Source organism: Arvicola amphibius, chromosome 9 (genome assembly GCF_903992535.2).
Source record: "Arvicola amphibius chromosome 9, mArvAmp1.2, whole genome shotgun sequence".
Classification (NCBI taxonomy): domain Eukaryota; kingdom Metazoa; phylum Chordata; class Mammalia; order Rodentia; family Cricetidae; genus Arvicola; species Arvicola amphibius.
In genome coordinates, this window is record NC_052055.2 from 58,092,949 (window position 1) to 58,109,889 (window position 16,941).

General features: G+C 46.0%; 1 protein-coding gene across 1 annotated transcript; it reads right to left on the reverse strand.

The window, feature by feature from the left end:
- Positions 1–707: 707 nt before the first annotated feature.
- Positions 708–5,878, reverse strand: Bcdin3d (BCDIN3 domain containing RNA methyltransferase). The gene is made up of 2 exons (XM_038342599.2): positions 5,622–5,878; positions 708–2,423 (listed from the first exon to the last, which is right to left on the reverse strand). The coding sequence occupies exons 1-2, from the start codon at positions 5,862–5,864 to the stop codon at positions 1,827–1,829; spliced, it is 840 nt and encodes a 279-aa protein (XP_038198527.1). The 5' UTR covers positions 5,865–5,878; the 3' UTR covers positions 708–1,826.
- Positions 5,879–16,941: the final 11,063 nt, after the last annotated feature.

The window sequence follows — 16,941 nt, forward strand, 5'->3', positions numbered from 1 at the left end:
GAGAGATGGCTCAGTTATTAACAGCACTGGCTGCTCTTTCAGAGGACTCAGGAGTCCGCACATCCACACCATCTGTTAACTCCAGTTCCAGGGGATCCGCTACCCTCTTCTGGTGGTTTTGGGCACTGCATGCACATGGTGCACAGACATACACGCAGACCAAACAAAATACACATACCATAAATAAATTAAAATGGCTATCATGACAAATATTGTCACATAAATTTTGCTGCAATAAAGAAACACAAGGCTTGGAATGACAATGTAAGCCTTGTTTGTTTGTTTGTCTGTTTGTTTGAGACAGGGTTTCGCTGTAGTTCTAGAGCCTGTTCTGGAACTAGCTCTTGTAGACCAGGCTGGCCTCAAACTTACAGAGATCCGCCTGCCTCTGCCTCCCAAGTGCTGGGATTAAAGTCATGCGCAGCCACCACCACCTGGCAACAATGTAAACCTTTAATCCCAGCTCTTGGAAGGCAGAGAGGCAGGATCCCAGTGAGCTCAAGGCCAGATTGGTCAATATAACAATCTCCAAGACAACCAAGACTACATAGAGATGCCTTTGGTCAAAAAATAAAACAAAACAAAAATGAAAACAAAACCAAACCAGGCTGGGATGGACTCAGTGGCAGTCTTGCCAGTGGGTACAAGGTCCCATGTTCGATCTGGTCCTGAAAACTAAAGAGAGACGGCAAAGGAAGAGGAAGAGAAAGCAAGATTGCTGAGCTGTATTATAGAACCAAATCACAAATTACTACCTATCTTAGGGTTCATAATTAAATTCTTTTTGTTGTTCTTTTGTGGGGGATGAGAAGGCTAGGTATCAAACCTTACAGGTACTGAGTAAACAGTCTACATTTAAGCTCTACCCCGAGCCCTAAACATCTGTTATCACACTGGTTTTGATTTTTTGAAGACAGGAGGGACTCATATAGGCCAGGCTGGCCTTAAAGCTGTCCTTGAACTCCTGATCCTCCTGCCCCCGCCTGTCAAGTGCTAGCATCTGCCACTGTACCCAGCTTCTAAGTATTTCTAAGTATTTTTTTAAAATGCTAGCTAGCATGTCTTTCAGTTCATAATGACCGTGTGAGGCTTGGCCTCATCTAGAAAGATGAAATGCTTTCCCTCCTGGCCACTTCTTGTAGCCAGTCCCAGGTCTCTCACTGCAGATCTCATCATGAGGCTCTGTTTCAAGGCAGCCAAGCAAGTCCAGAAAAGGCCTGAAGATCCAGGTTGGATTTAAGGAGTTCAAAGAAGTGGCAGTATGCAGCTCTAGAGATGGCTCAACAGCTAAGAGCACTGACTGCTCTTCCAGAGGACCCATGTTCAATTCCCAGCACCCACAGACCTGACACTCTCACACAGACACACATGCAGGCAAAATGCCAATGCACATAAAATAAAAATAAGTAAATAGAAGATTATTACCCGGATCTGATTTTTATAAATACCCCGCAGAGCTGGAGGTGTAGCTTGGTGGTAGAATATTTGACTACCACATACAAGACCCAAACTTTGGTCCCCAGCAAACAAGACAGCTTTCAAAGGCAGTTCACTCCCCAGGACCACAATCTCCATCCAGACTGCCCAGCTCACTGCTCTCTGAATTCATTCCCCTCAGGGGCTATCCAAACATTGGGAACACAGACACCAATTCTTTCAGTTGCTTGCTTCAGACACTTTGCCAAAAGTTCCTGCCAGGTCTGGAGGCCCGATCGCTCCAGGATGTGGACTCGATTCTCAGTATGAAAGCGGCACATTGTATCCCTGGTACTCTTCCTGTTTGCCCTCCTAGTCAGAATTCCCATTTCTTCCTTTCTGTCTCTTTGTCAGCGGTTCAGGGGCTGATGAGTCTCCACGGCGTGCTTTGCTCTGAAGAGCAGAAGGCTTCGGTCCCAGCTGGTGTTGCCAAAGCAGCGCACTAATTCCATTGCATGGTCCTGCGTCAGGATCCGCACGATCTGACCGGCCATATCGCCTCGGATGGTGAGAGAGCTGAAATGATCAAAGTTATGGAGTCCCAGCTTTCGGAGGCGCCTTGCAGCGGCCCGGTAACACTTCCAGGGCTGTGGCTCCACAAGGAGGTAGCGACAGAGAGAGGAGAGATGGGCCAGGAACTCCCACAGACCACGGTCCCCATGGTTCAGATGAATCCACATGGTTACTGACATGCAGAAGACTATGTCAAAAACAGAACGTCCAAACTGGCTTAAGAAAGAACTCAAGGGAACCTTCCTGTTCCTTTGATCCATGATGTCCAAGGTGATAAAGGTCAGAGCATCGGGAAAAGGGCATGCTTTTTCAGCTCGCTCCACAAGGACTGGATCTATATCACAGCAGAGGAGGCGGAGATCTCTGGAGGCACCTGAGCAGGGCTCCCCATCACGCAGGGAAAGGAAATGTTTGCACAGAGCCACACTCAGGTCCTAGAGGAATCCAAAAGAGTCTTGTCATTGCAGCTCTCAAACACTGAGCGGAAAAGAAATCTCTCATCCTTTGAGACTGCCACTTAGCTCTTACTGTACCGACGTGAGGCTCTTAACGTAATAATCTAAAGAGGCTACGTTTTTTTCATGAGCAGACTCTCACCGCCCTCCAGAGGCTGACGGCTGTAATGCACCTGCCCTAGATCCTACATTCTAATATTTTTGAGTCACTCTTAAGTGGTTCATGCTGACCTAAAACTCATTATGTAGCTGGGGATGGCCTCGAACTCCTGCTCCTCCCGAGTACTGGATGACATGCGTGCACCATGCCTGGCCTGACACCTGTGTAGTTGGCAGTTATAGCCCAAATGACACAGCAAAGGTAGCGAAGAGCCCATGGCAGATGCATTTTCTTTTTCTGGGTGTCTCATATCCAAAGGCAAGGGATTCAGAAGTGTCAGTGGGGTCCCTTCTCTGGAAAGTGGGGACTACAGTAAGCATGACCTTGTGAAAACCTGTTTCTTAGATGCAGCTGGCAAGGTCTGGATTCTAGCAATCCAGCCTTCGTTCCTACTGTCTGAGCTTTCACCACCTCAAGTCATCGTGAATGTTTCTAGCTGTGTCTAATGACATGATTCTTACCATCTTAGCAGACTTCTGACTCAAATGAGACACCAGCTCATTCCTCTGAAACTATTATAGTTATGGAGGCACTGTAACTAATTCAAACGTCTTGTTTTATATAGTTTCTCCAAGGAGTTCCCTTGTCTTTTCATGCAGGTGAAGAACATGCACAGAGGAAACCACTCAGATGTCCACTAACGAGCAAGTAAGAAAAACGTCACTAAGATGGAATAATAGCTGCTGGTGGCGCACGCCTTTAGTCCTAGCGCCCGGGAGGCAGAGGCAGGTGGATCTCTGAGTTCGAGGCCAGCCTGGTCTAGAAAGCTAGTTCCAGGACAGCCAGGGCTACACAGAGAAACCCTGTCTCAAAAAACCAAAGAGGGGAAAAAGAAAGAATATTAGTAACATTGTTAAATTGAGGATCTTGGCTTAATGCACCAAAATGGAGTATTTTCACCTCTACTATTGACTGAATTTTCAATTCAGTGCTGCTGACTAGAAAGTCAAGTCACAATGAAAATACATGGCAAGTTTCCCTTTTTTGTTTTTTGCAAACAAGTCTCACTATGTAGATCAGGCTGGTCTCCAACTGTGGCTCTCTTGCTCCAGTCTCTCAAGTGCTGGCATTACAGACATGTACCGACAGAGCGGACATGCAGGCTTCCTTTAAAAAAAATCCCAAAGTGGGAAAATTAAACTATATTAATTAGGGACAAGGAAAGAGTAAGACAGAAACAAAAGCAATAACAGGCTGGTTGTCCCTGCGGGTGAAGAAGGGCTTTTATAAATAGGAAATGGCACATAAAGAACCTCTGGGGTAGACAATGCTTTATTTTTTTTTTAACTCTGACAGTGGTCATAACGGTTGCTTTATAATCATAAAGTACAGACATGTATGTGTACTATTAAGAGGATATAAAATAATTAACAAAAAACAAAAATAATTAAAAATTATGGCTTGAGGTTATTTACTTATCTGAAGTCACATGGCCAAGAGCACAGTAAGACTTAAGCTACACTGAGTTCCTTTTTCCACCTAGACTTTCCTGACTTTTAATAATTTACTTTTATTTATGTGTATGTATGCATGTGTCTTGGTGCTTACATATGTCATGTGTGCAAATGCCCGGAGAGGCCGGAGGAAATTACTGGGTCCTCGGGAAGAGCAGCAAGCACCCGGTACTTGCTGTACCTCTAGCGAGTACTCTGAAGGGTGCTTCTTCTGACACCTTCCAACCTTTAACGGTGCCCAAGTCATCTACGGAATCATCTTAAAACACAGATGCTGGCTTAGCAGACACGAGAAAGGCCAAGAGCCTGCACTGCATATAAACAGCAAAGAAGTCATGTTACCGCAGCTCAGAGTCACACCCGAAGGCACAAGAACCCACACCGTGCTGCTAAACCTGCCTCCTTCTTCCGGTCTGACCCTGTGTGTTTGGCCTACCGTATCCAGGGCAGTGTAGCTACACGGTGAGACCCTAGGTAAAATAAAAAATAAAATAAAATAAACCGTATTTGGGAACAACTGCTTTAGCCCATCGCTGCTGTGCCCCTTCTATTGTGTTTTTATGTAGGATGTTATCAACTTTAAAATCTTCAGTGGTTTCCAGGTTCCTTTCAGGAAGTTTTTTTCTGTTTTCCCACATTATAATGAAGCTGGCAAGGGACACAAAGCCCATCTGCTTATTTCCGAAGCTACTCAGCTGAGCCCTCACAGTCTTCAACCATCTACCAACGTTTCTTTCTTTTTTTTTTTTTTTTTTTATGGTTTTTGGAAACAGGGCCTCATATAGCCCAGGCTAGCCTAGCTTGCTGGGATGCCCACCCTTATCTTTTGAGTGCTAGCATTACACACGGGCCACCCAAGTATCTTCTGCCGCTCTGGATGGACATTGGTCCTAACTTTGGAAACATTTGCAATCTTGGGGTAAAACTGCCTGCTCCATTAAGATATCCCGTGGCTACAAAGAGGTGAGATTGGCATTTCCTTATTTTGCATGTGGTTTTGACTATAATCATTACACGCCTTAGAACACTTTGCGGCGGGCAGGATGGTTAAGGCCTCCCTCCTCTGGCAGAAGGATCTGTTTTCTTTCTTGATCCTCTCTACTGTTCACTGTTGCACTCTGTCAGCATAAGTTTAAGTAAATACGTACCTGGCTCCAGGTCTGACCTGCACTGTATATCTGGAGCCTTACTTTTCAGACATGATTCTGTCTCCCTGGCTCTTCTCTTCTAGGAACCAACGTTCCCAGATGTGGGCCCGGTTCCCCAGCCAGGAGGCCAGCAAAACAGGAGAGCAGGCAAGCGCCGGAAATCCAGATAAGCCGGTCCTCCTCCCCCACGGTCCGGCGGGAATTTGGAATGAATTTGGGGATTACTCAAAATTCCTAACTCGGTGGCGCGGGGGTGGGCAGCGGGAGAGCTGGGAAGTGCACGTGTCTGTCAACGCTAAACTTTAAAAGCCCGGGACGGATAAGTTCTGATGCCACGCCCAGGTAAGAACCACAGGGGACCTGGAGGCGACGACTGCTTGGCTCCCAGCGCTCCGATCCCTCCCGTGTCACTCACCCCGGAGTTACACCCCACGTCGAGCCCTAGGATCGGCCTCCTCTCGGGACCCTCGGGAGGGAAGAGCTGCCGAAGAAGCTCCCGGGGTAGAAGGCGGAGCCTTTGCTCGGGAGGGTGGAAGCGAGAATAATGAGGGAAATTTCCGAACGGGGCGGCTCCGGGTTTCAGAGCTCCCGGATTCTCCTTCTCCACAGCCTCTTCAGCTGCCAACTTCTCGGCCGCCAACTTCTCAGCCGCCGCCATCAGCCTCGGTCCCTCAGTCCGGGCGGAACCGGAAGCCCGGAACCTGCGGCGGGTGCGGGCGAGCACCAGTGCGCGTGCGCTTAGGGGAGAGGTCAGGAGGATGGCGGGCCAAGGTAAGGGAGAAAGACCCCAGAGTGTGGGCAGTCGGGGATTGTGGTGGTCTACTGAAGGCCGGGATCATCCCTTCTTACTTAATGGACTTGCCAAAATTGAGGCCAACTGTCCAAAACAAGAAGTTTTTGGGGTCTTGGAAATCAAGTTGGTCCAATTCCCTTTTGTTTCAAATACACAAAGCAATACCCCAAAGAGTTATCAGTTGTCTGGGGTAGGGTGGGGAGTGTGTGTTTGGCTTGGGACGGGAGTCACCCCGTGAGCCTGTAACGCAGGCACTTGAACCTGGTTTAGTAAAAGGTAGCTGGGAGCTGTAGATCATTGCAGTGCCAGGAGACCTGGTGGCCCTGCCTGTCTTTCCTGAGGGACAGGCAGACATAACACCTGTAGACTGTCCTCCGAAGGATGGCCTTGCAGCACTGATATATTTCAGCCTTGAATCTCCTATACTTTCCGTAAATGCTGGTGCAGAGATGGTCGATGGATTTTTGTAGGATGAAAACTGCCGGATGCAAAACAGTTTATCCATCACAATATCCATCTAGGGGAAAATAAAGTGGCCGGGAGAAAGGAGTTACGTTAGAGAGCTGTGATGACATCGAGTTAGACAAAAAGTGGGTGGAGGGCTGTAGAGACGGTTCAGTCCGCAAATGCTTGCTCTGTAAGCGCGTGGACCTGGGTTCAGATCCCCAACATCCACATACTAAGGTGCTATTGGTGCATGTCTGTAATCCCAGAGCTGGGAATGCAGAGACTACTGGATCCCTGGGGTTTGCGGGCTAGCCAGACTAGTCGACTTGGTAAACGCCAGTTCACTGAGAGATTCTGTGTCAAAGGATAAGGCGGGATGATTACAGAAGACTCCTGACAGCAACCTCTGGCCTCCACACACAAGTACAAGTACAGTAAGAAACAGTAATACTTTGTAGAAGGAGCTGCGGGCAGGCCTGCTTTTCGTCCCGCACAGCTAGCTTTACACCCCAGAATAATTACACGGAAACTGTATTCTTTTAAACACTTCTTGGCCCATCAGCTCTAGCCTCTTACTGGCTAACTCTCACATCTTGATTAACCCATTTCTATTAATCTGTGTAGCACCACGAGGTGCTTACCAGGAAAGTTTAAGCATGTCTGACCTGGCGGCTGGCTCCATGGCGTCTGACTCACTTCCCTTCTTCCCAGCATTCTGTTCTGTCTACTCCACCTACCTAATTTTCTGTCCTATTAAAGGGCCAAGGTAGTTTTTTATTAACCAATGAAAGTAACACATAGACAGATGACCCTCCTTCATCAATACTTAAGCTTTAAATGTGGTCTAAAGCAGAGGTTAGGGATGGGGAAAGCTGGCGAGGGGAGAGACTGAGGAGTCCTCCATCTTAGTCGCTGCTCTGTTGCTGTGAAGAGACACATGGCCATGGCAGCTCTTATATTAAAAAGCATTTAATTAGAGACTTGCTAACAGTTGAGAGGTTTAGTCCATTCTCTTCATGGTGGAGGTATGCAGGCAGGCACCGCAGCCGTAGCTGAGGGCCACATCCCGATCCACAGGCAAAGAGAGAACCCCTCTAAGCCCACCCCCAGTGACACACTTTCTCCAGCAAGGCCACACCTAATCCTTCTAACCCTTTCAAAGAGTTTCCCCCTCCTTGGTGATTAAGCTTTCAAATATATGAGCCTATGGGGGATGTTCTTATTCAAACCACCCCAAAGCCTAAGCAGCAGGTTCAAGTTAGAAGTGAGGATGGCCCAGCATATCAGACAGAGTCAACCAGTGGAGTTGTGTTCTGACCAGTCTGTCTTAAGGAGACCTTCCATTCTATTAGGCCAATGATTTACTAAAGTTCTAAGAGATGTCTACAGAAGTGCCAACAGGATTCAAATAGGTCTCTAGGGACACCCCATCCCTATCCCCACCCCTGGGAACAAATATGTTTTCTTTTGTTTTTGTTTTACTTTTTTTTTTGAGACAGGGCTTCCCTGTGTAACAGCTCTGGTTGTCCTGGATTTTGCTCTGTAGACCAGGCTGGCCTTGAACTCGCAGAGATTCACCTATCTCTGCTTTCCAAGTGCTGGGATTAAAGGCATGTACCACCACTGCCGGACTGCATGTTTTTGTTTAAAAAAATTTTTTTTTGACCAAGTCTCATGGTGTAGTCTAGGTTGGTCTTGAACTTGTTATATAGCAGAGGCTGACCTTGAACTCCTGATCCTCCTGCTTCCACCCCCCACATGCTAGGATTATAACAGGCCACCATGTCCAGCTGAGGTCCTATTATTTTTCTTCCCAGTTTTTACTTTGTACTTCCATCTCTGCCTGGTTTCCTATTTCACTGTTTTAAGACTCTAAGACACAAAGTAATAACCAAGCGTCATAGCAGAATTGACGTAAAGTGCAGTATTTTGCACAACTTCTAGAAAATCTAGGGAGAAAGCCAGTGAGTCAGGCCTGAGCTCACTCTGTTGTCCATTCTAGCTCTGAGCAACCCTTCCTTGGTGCTGGAATGACTTGTGTGAGCACCACATCCTGTGCTGGACAGGTTTTTGGGAAACTGAGTTAGCCCTGTTGTGTCACTAGATGTCATTGTCACAAACTCTTAACCCTCAGTTCTTCAGGTACCCAAGTCACCTTCCCTACACACCTTTTGTTTGTGTCTTTAAGCACTTGGTGGAGGTGCTGGCTGGTCTTTGTTTTTGTCAGTAAGGATTTAATTCCACTAGGAGGTGGGCACATCTTTGCGTTCTCAGAGCACTGTTGGGCAGGAGATGAATGGGCATCAGGCAAGAGGGTGAAGGGCAGGGCTGTAGATAGGCTTTTCTTTCCGGCTGCCAGTTCTCAAAGAACTCACACAGAGTCTTAATATGAATTATGAATGCTCAGCCAATATGTCAGGCTTGTTACTAGCTAACTCTTATTTCTTATCTATGCTTTGCCACATGGCTTGGTACCTTTTCTCAGTACAGCATGCCCATCTTGCTTCCCTCTGTATCTGCTCGCCCTTCTTCCTCCCAGCATTCTCTGTTTGGCTCTCCCACCTAACCTTATCCTACTCAGTTACTGGCCAGTCAGCTTCTTTATTCAACCAATCACAGCAACGTATATTCATATAGTGTAAAATAATATTCCACACAGGGTCTTCCAGAAAGAGAGACGGATGTTGGCCTGATGATGCTACTGGTAACCTAATGCTTTAGAGGTTCCCCATAACAAAACATTTTAATTTGACCCATTCTGCCAACTTTTATTTTTAATGTGTGAATTGTGTGGAGTCTGACCAGCCCAGGTTTCTGGTCCTGTTGTATGAAGAACCAGTCTTAGACAGTTGTAGCAACTCCTGGGAGTTCTGAACTTTGGTCAGCTAGATTTTGTGGCATCTGATTTATGCCTTAGGCAATTCTCTAGGTCAGGGGTCAGGACTAATAACAGAGGATGCGCCCTCCGTGAGAAAAACAAACACAAACCACAAAGTTATAAACATCAAACTATAGAAGAGTAAACTTATTTATGATAATTACATAGTTTAAACATTAGCATTTATCAAAAACATCATAAAAGATTCCTATTATAGTTGGAGCAATGGTTGCATTAGAATGTTAACCCCCAAATTTTGCTGAATCCTATTTGATACCTGTATGTGTGTGCAGGCTGTAAATTGATGTTAGTGTGGTATCTACCTTATTTTTTTTAAAGATTATTATTCTAAACATTTACTTTATATCTGAGTATATATATGTACATTATATGCATGCAGTGCCTCTGGAGGCCAGAAGAGGGCATTAGATCTCCTAGAACAGGATTTATAGGTTGCTATGAGCTGCCTGATGTGGGTGTTAGGAACTAAACCTTGGTCATTTACAAGAAAAACAAGGGTTCTTAATTGGTGAGCCATCTTTCCAGCTCCAAAGTCTCTCTCTCTCTCTCTCTCTCTCTCTCTCTCTCTCTCTCTCTCTCTCTCTCTCTCTCTCTCTCTGTGTGTGTGTGTGTATGTATGTATGTGTATATGTGTGTGTGTGTGTGTGTATAGTACAATGTGTGTCTGTGTGAGTATGTGCCATGTATGTGGATGCTCTTGAAGGCCAGGAGAGGGTGTCATATCCTGTGGAACTGGAGTTATGGGCAGTTCTAAACTGCCTAACATAGGTGCTAGAAACAGAACTTGGGTCCTTTGGAAGAGTAGCAAGCCCTTTTAACTGCTGAGCCATATCTACATCACATCTACCTTTTTTTTTTTTAGCACTGCCTTAGTTAGGGTTTTATTGCTATAAAGAGACACCATGAACATGGCAACTCTTTTTTTAAAAAAATATTTATTATATATACAACATTCTGCCTCCATGTATGCTCACACACCAGAAGATGGTGCCAGATCCCATTCCAGATGGCTGTGAGCCACCATGTGGTTGCTGGGAATTGAACTCAGGACCTCTGGAAGAACAGCTAGTGCTCTTAACCACTGAGCCATCTCTCCAGCCCCATAGCAACTCTTATAAAGGAAAACATTTGATTGGGGCTGGTTTACAGTTCAGAGGTTTAGTCATTGTCACCACAGTGGGAAGCGTGGTGGCATGCAGACAGACGTCCATTGTCACCACAGTGGGAAGTGTGGTGGCAGCAGACAGACATGGTCCTGGAGGAGGAGTTGAGAGTTCTCCATCTTGATCCACAGGCAGCAGCGGGAAGAGACAGTGACACGCTGGACCCGGCTTGAGCTTCTGAGACCTCAAAGCCTACCCCCAGTGACACACTTCTCCAACAAAGCCACACCTACTCCAACAAGGCCACGCTTCCCAACGGTGCCAGTTCCTATGTGCCTATGGGCCGTTTTTTACTCAAACTACCACAATCCCTTACTAAACCTGGAGCTCGCCAACTGCCTACACCAACTGCCTACTGAGATCTCAGGATCCTTCTGTTGCCACCTCCCAGTGGCGTGCAAGTGTGTGTCACACAGCTGGCTTTTCTTTGGGTGCTGGGGACCCAAACTCAGGTCCTCATGCTTGCGCAGCAGGGACCCCCAGACCTGGCATCTCTTTTTATATTAAGTATTGTTTGAAAAAGAGAAAAGAGATTAGAAAGATAATTCAGCCTTTTAGCATAATGGGTCAAATTTCTCTTCATGTTTGAGTTTTTGAAAGTTTCTAGTACTAGGAACATAACTCTGTTGGTAGAGCTGATGGCATGCACAGAGTCCTGGGTTCAAGTCTCAGTACTACATAAACACTAGGGATTCTTGCAATCCTAGCACCCTAGCGGAAGGGAAGAGGGATCCAAAGTTCTTGGTCACCCTTGGCTTCATAGTGAATTTGAGTCCAGCCTGGGTTACAAGAGACTCTGTCTCAAAAAAAAAATCTCTTTTGGGCCTGGAGATGCAGTCCCTTGGTAGCACATGCTCATCTAGTGAGCACAAAGCCCTGGGTTCTGTCCCCAGCACTCCAGAAAACCAAGTGTGATGGTGCACACTCATCATCCCAGAACTCAGGGGGACATGACTCATGATAATCCTTGGCTGTACAGTGATCTCAAGGCCAGCCTGATTAGGAGGCCTTGTCTCAACCAGAACGAGTTTTGACCTGGAGATAAGGCTCAGTGGTTAAAGCCCTTGCCCTTACAGAGGACCTGGATTCAATCTCCATCATCCACATGGTGGCTCACACCCATTCGGTTCCAGAGACTCTGGTGACAGGAATCCAATGACTTCTTCTAACCTGTGGTTCAGATACATATGTGCAGGCAAAACACTCACAAGTATAAAATAAATAAATCTAAAAATGTAATTAAATTTTCTTTTAGTCTATAACTTCTTTTTAAAACAAATATTTACATTGCGATTTTAGTTTTATATACCTACGTGTATGTCTGTGCAGCATGTAGTGTCTGGAGGCCAGAGAGAATGTTGGATGCCCTGGAGTGGCACCCATGGAGTTACAGACAGCTGTGAGCTGCCTGCTGGGGTGCTGGGAACTGAGCCCAGGTCCTCTGCAGGAGCTGCGCCGTCTCTGCAGTCCTCTCTCTCTGCAGGAACTGTGCCGTCTCTGCAGTCCTCCTTCTCTGCAGGAGTTGTGCTGTCTCTGCAATCCTCCATCTCTGCAGGAACTGCGCCATCTCTGCAATCCGCTGTCTCTGCAGTCCTCCATCTCTGCAGGAACTGCGCCATCTCTGCAATCCTCTGTCTCTGCAGGAACTGTGCCCTCTCTGCAGTCCTCTGTCTCTGCAAGAACTGCGCCGTCTCTGCAATTCTCTGTCTCTGCAGGAACTGTGCCGTCTCTGCAGTCCTCTGTCTCTGCAGGAACTGTGCTGTCTCTGCAATCCTCCATCTCGTCTGCACTGAGAGAAGTATTTTGTGCCAAGTCATAAAACATTTGAACATAGGAATTCTTCAAAATTGAAAAAGATTTTATTTTTAAACTGTGTGTATATGGGGTTAGGGACAGTTTGTGCACACAAGGGTAGTGTCAGAGGGGGCAGGAAGAGGGTATTAGGTCTCCTGGGGTCAGAGTTAGAGTTGGTAATGAGCTGCCTGACATGAGTACTGGGAACTGAGCTTGGGTTCTCTGTACGAATGGTATATTTTCTTAACCATTTAGCCATCTCTCCAGCTCCTAATTTTTTTATTGCACTTTTTAAAAGCCACATGTGCCATGGTGCACATGTGGAGGTCAGAGGACAATTTCTGGGAATCATTTTCTCTGTCCAGATTTGGCAGTGAGTTCCTTTACTCGCTGAACCCTTGCTAGCCCTAAACATAGGAATCCTGATAAACTATATTTTGCATAATTTCCATAAAAAAGGAAAAAGGATGAACTAGATGTGGTGATAAACTCGGAGACCGAAGTGGGAAGGTTAAAACTTGGAGGCCAGCCTGAGATTTATGAATACATAACAGGACATAACAAGACATTATCTCAAAGACAATGAGAGCTGGGTATATATCTCATTGTGCTTGCCCAGCTAGCCAACACAGGCCCTGGGTGTTCAATTCTCAGCATGCATGCACGTATGCACACACACACACACACACCACAGTGCTTAAATAATTATATGTGCTGTATTATTGAGTATATTGCCAACAGGATAAACTTGGTTTCACTGATGCCAGTATGGAATGGAATTCTCTGTTAACAATTCTGCATGGCTGATAATTGGAAGATTTTTTTCCTCAGACCAGATTCTGGCTTCGCGTATATTAAAACCTTGATTCTTCTCCACTCCCACAGACTTCCAGTCCTAGGTGCTATTAGACACGTTTAATGCCCTGACTTGACCTAGATGTGTGCATACAGGCCACAACCCCAGGTGATTCACACGCTGGGTGGATATGAGGACAGCTGTCAAATGTTCGTACATGTGCAGTGAGTAGTAGCTATCACTGTAGTAATAGCCCCAGATGGAGGGTATTTCCGATTCAGCTGACCTGCGCTGGATGCCAAAAATGCTCACGGCCACTGCTGTGCCATCCAGCTCAGGGAGAAATGTGAGCAAGGGGAAATAAGTTGCCTTAGCCAACTGCAATAAAATACCTAAGTTTTTGACATCTTACAAAACCTAATGACTTTTGGACCATTGCTACTAGACTCTTGGAGAATTCTCAAGCTATGAAGACCAGGAAACTTGAGCTCAAACTAGCCACACAGGAAGCCTGTGTTCGCCCTTCACGGGCCATGCACTGAGCATAGCTTACATGGAGAGGTACCATTCTGCTGTGCTGTATTGGTGGGAATATGAGTTAGCACCGCCATGATGGAGAACAGCGGGGAGGCTCCCCAGAAAGTTAAACACAGGGCAGATGCGACGGCTCAGCAGGTGTTAAGGTGCATGCCTCCAAGCTTTGGTTTGATCCCTGAACCCACAGGTGGTGTAGGAAGAGAGAACTAACTCCACAAGCTGTCTTTCACACACACACACGCTGTGGCGCACACACACAATAAGTAAATAAAAATGTGATATTTGAAAAGTTAAAAATAGAATTCTCAGTCAGGTGTGGTGGCTCACACCTTTAATTCCAGCACTAGGGAGACAGAGGCAGGAGGATCTCTGAGTTCCAGTCCAGCCATGGCCACATAGTAAAATCCTGTCTCAAAATAAATAAATAATAAAATTCTCAGTCAGGTGAGGTGCTACATAAATATTATCCCAACACTCAGAAGGCTGAGGCAAGATGACTGCTGTGAGTCTGAGGCCAGCCCGGGCAAGCAAACAAGACCCTGCCACAAACAAATGGGAAACAGAACTGCCGTGTCTCATATGTATGGAGTTTCAGTCCGTTTTCATCACGGTGGGGGGAGGAGCATGGTGGTAGGCAGGCTGGCATGATGCTGGAGAAGTAGCTGAGAGCATTGCATCTCCATTCACAGACATTAGACAGGGAGAGACCTGGGCCTGGCGTGGGCCTTTTAACCCTCAGAGACTCACCTTCTCTAAGACCACACCTCCTCCATCAAGGCCACGCAAGCATTCGAACGTATGAGACTGTGGGGGCCACTTTCAAATGTTCTCAATAAACAGTACTTGAACAATTAGATATCAGTAGACACACAGAAGCAGAAGAGGAGACAGAGAACTTCAACCTAAATCTCCCAAAATTTAAAAAAAAAAAAAAAACATTGAAATCAAGGATGATGGCACATTCTTGTCATCCCAGTGCAGGGGAGGCAGAGACAGAAGGGTCCTGGGCTTGCTGGCCAGCTAGACCGGCCTAAGGAGGGATGTGGAAGTCCAAGCGAGAGACCTTGTTTCAAACTATAAGATGATGGTAGGTGTGAAGGCCTGTGCCTTTAATCCCAGGCCTCAGGAGGCAGGTGGAGAAGGATCTCCATGAGTTCAAGGCTAGCCTCGTCTCCATAGCAAGTTCCAGGCCAGCTGGGGTCCTGAGGAATAACAGTTGAAGTTGACCTCTGACCTCCACATTTGTGCATACATATTCACATGCATACACACGAGGACACACAGATTCATATTGATTACTTGATCAAGAATATAAGTTAAAGCCAGGCAGTGGTGGTGCACGCCTTTAATCCCAGCGCTTGGGAGGCAGAGGCAGGTGGAGGGTCTCTGTGAGTTCGAAACCAGCCTGGTCTACAGAGTGAGTTCCAGGACAGGCACCAAAGCTACACAGAGAAACCCTGTCTTGAAAAACAAATAAACAAACAAAAGTGTAATATGTAAAACCAAACATGATTCACAAAGTAAAAAATCAGGTCAGCCTTTAATCCCAGTGAGGCAGAAGCGGGTGGATCTCTGAGTTCAAGGCCAGCCTGGTCTACAGAGTGAGGCCCTGTCTAAAAACAGAAGAAAAATCAGTGAATGACAATTTTAATTTGAGGAAAGCTCTGTTAAGTGAATAAGTAGATGGACTGCAACCAGGGAAAAGACACCTGCAAACCACATACCTCCAAAGGTTTGCACCTAAAACATAAAGTTTTTTAAACTCTATACTAAAATCTTCAATAAAATCAACTAAAATATGCAAAAGTTTGGGAGACAACTCACTGAAGAGGATATACTAAGTCAGATAAACATACAGAAATGTTTTAGATGTAACCATTCCTCAGGAAAAGATAAACTTAAGACCTCCACGGAACAGGGAGAATGAAGAAAACACCGATGGCACCACATACTCGATTGGCTCAGGAGAGAAACCGAGTGTGTCACCCTTTGTTGGTGAAAATGTCATACGGCATAGACACCCTGAGAAATATTTTAATATATTCTCTTTTAATTTGTTTGCTTCCTAACCCTGGCTGGCCTCACACTTGCTATATAATAAAGCATGGAAATTCCGTCTCAGACGCCTGAGTCCTGGGATTACAAGTGTGCACCGTTATTCCTAGCTTGACAGATTACTATTGCTTCCCTTTTTTGTTTGTTTCGAGACACAATCTCTCTGTGTAGCCCTGACTGTCCTGGAACACCCTATGTAGACTAGGCTGGCCTCGAACTCAGAGATCCACCTGTCTCTGTCTCCCAAATGTTGGGACTAAGGATGTGTGTGCGCTACCACCACCTGGGTATTTCTAATATATATTAATAATAAGATTACATATATTATACTATTATATATACATACATATTAGAAATAGTAATCTGTCAACTAGGACAGATAAAAATAAATAATACATGCACGAGCTGGGCATGGTGGCGCATATCCTGGCTATTTGGGAGGCTGAAACATGAAGGTCACTTAGGCCCAGGCGCCTGGAACCCGCCTAAACAGCATAACGAGAGTCTGTCTCCTGAAAATAGTAAGCAGGCTTACAGATTGCTTGTTGAAGGCCCTTTGAGCCTGAGTTCTCTGCTTTCTGGATAATGTGAGCTGTTTAACTGAATTCTCTGTCTGGTGTTAATATGAACTGTTGATTTAGCCGAGGCTTGAGTTTGGCAGGATAGGTTATTTCCTAGAAGGACTGCATTTTCTGGTTTTGCTCTTTGTTTCTTTCCCTTGACCTTCCTTTTTTGGGTAGGGCACAATAGATGACAAACAGAACACAGAGTCTTACAGAAAATCGTTCTTTTTTATTGTTTAGGTATATGAGTGTTTGTCTGCATGTACGTCTGTGCACCATCTGCATGCTTAGTGCCAGAGGAGGCCAGAAGAGGGCACTGGATCCCCAAACAGAAGGCTGTCAGAGGTGATATGGGTGCTGGGAACTGAACTGGGGTTGCAAGAACAGAAAGTGCTCTTAACCACTGAGCCATACTTCCAGATCCAAGAAAAATTATTTTAAAAGTAGGTTTTTGGCTGGGAATGCAGCTTAGATGGTAGATTACTTGCTGAACATGTACAAGGCCCTGCAATTGACCTCTAGGACTACATGAGCCAAGTGTGGTGGCACGTGCCTGTAATTCTAGTTCTCAGGAGCTGAGGCTGGAGGATCAGAGGCTGGTCATCCTTGGCTACATAGTGATTTTTAAGGCTAGCCTGGGCTACATGAGACCGTGTCTCAAGAACCAAAACAGACTTCACATTCATAG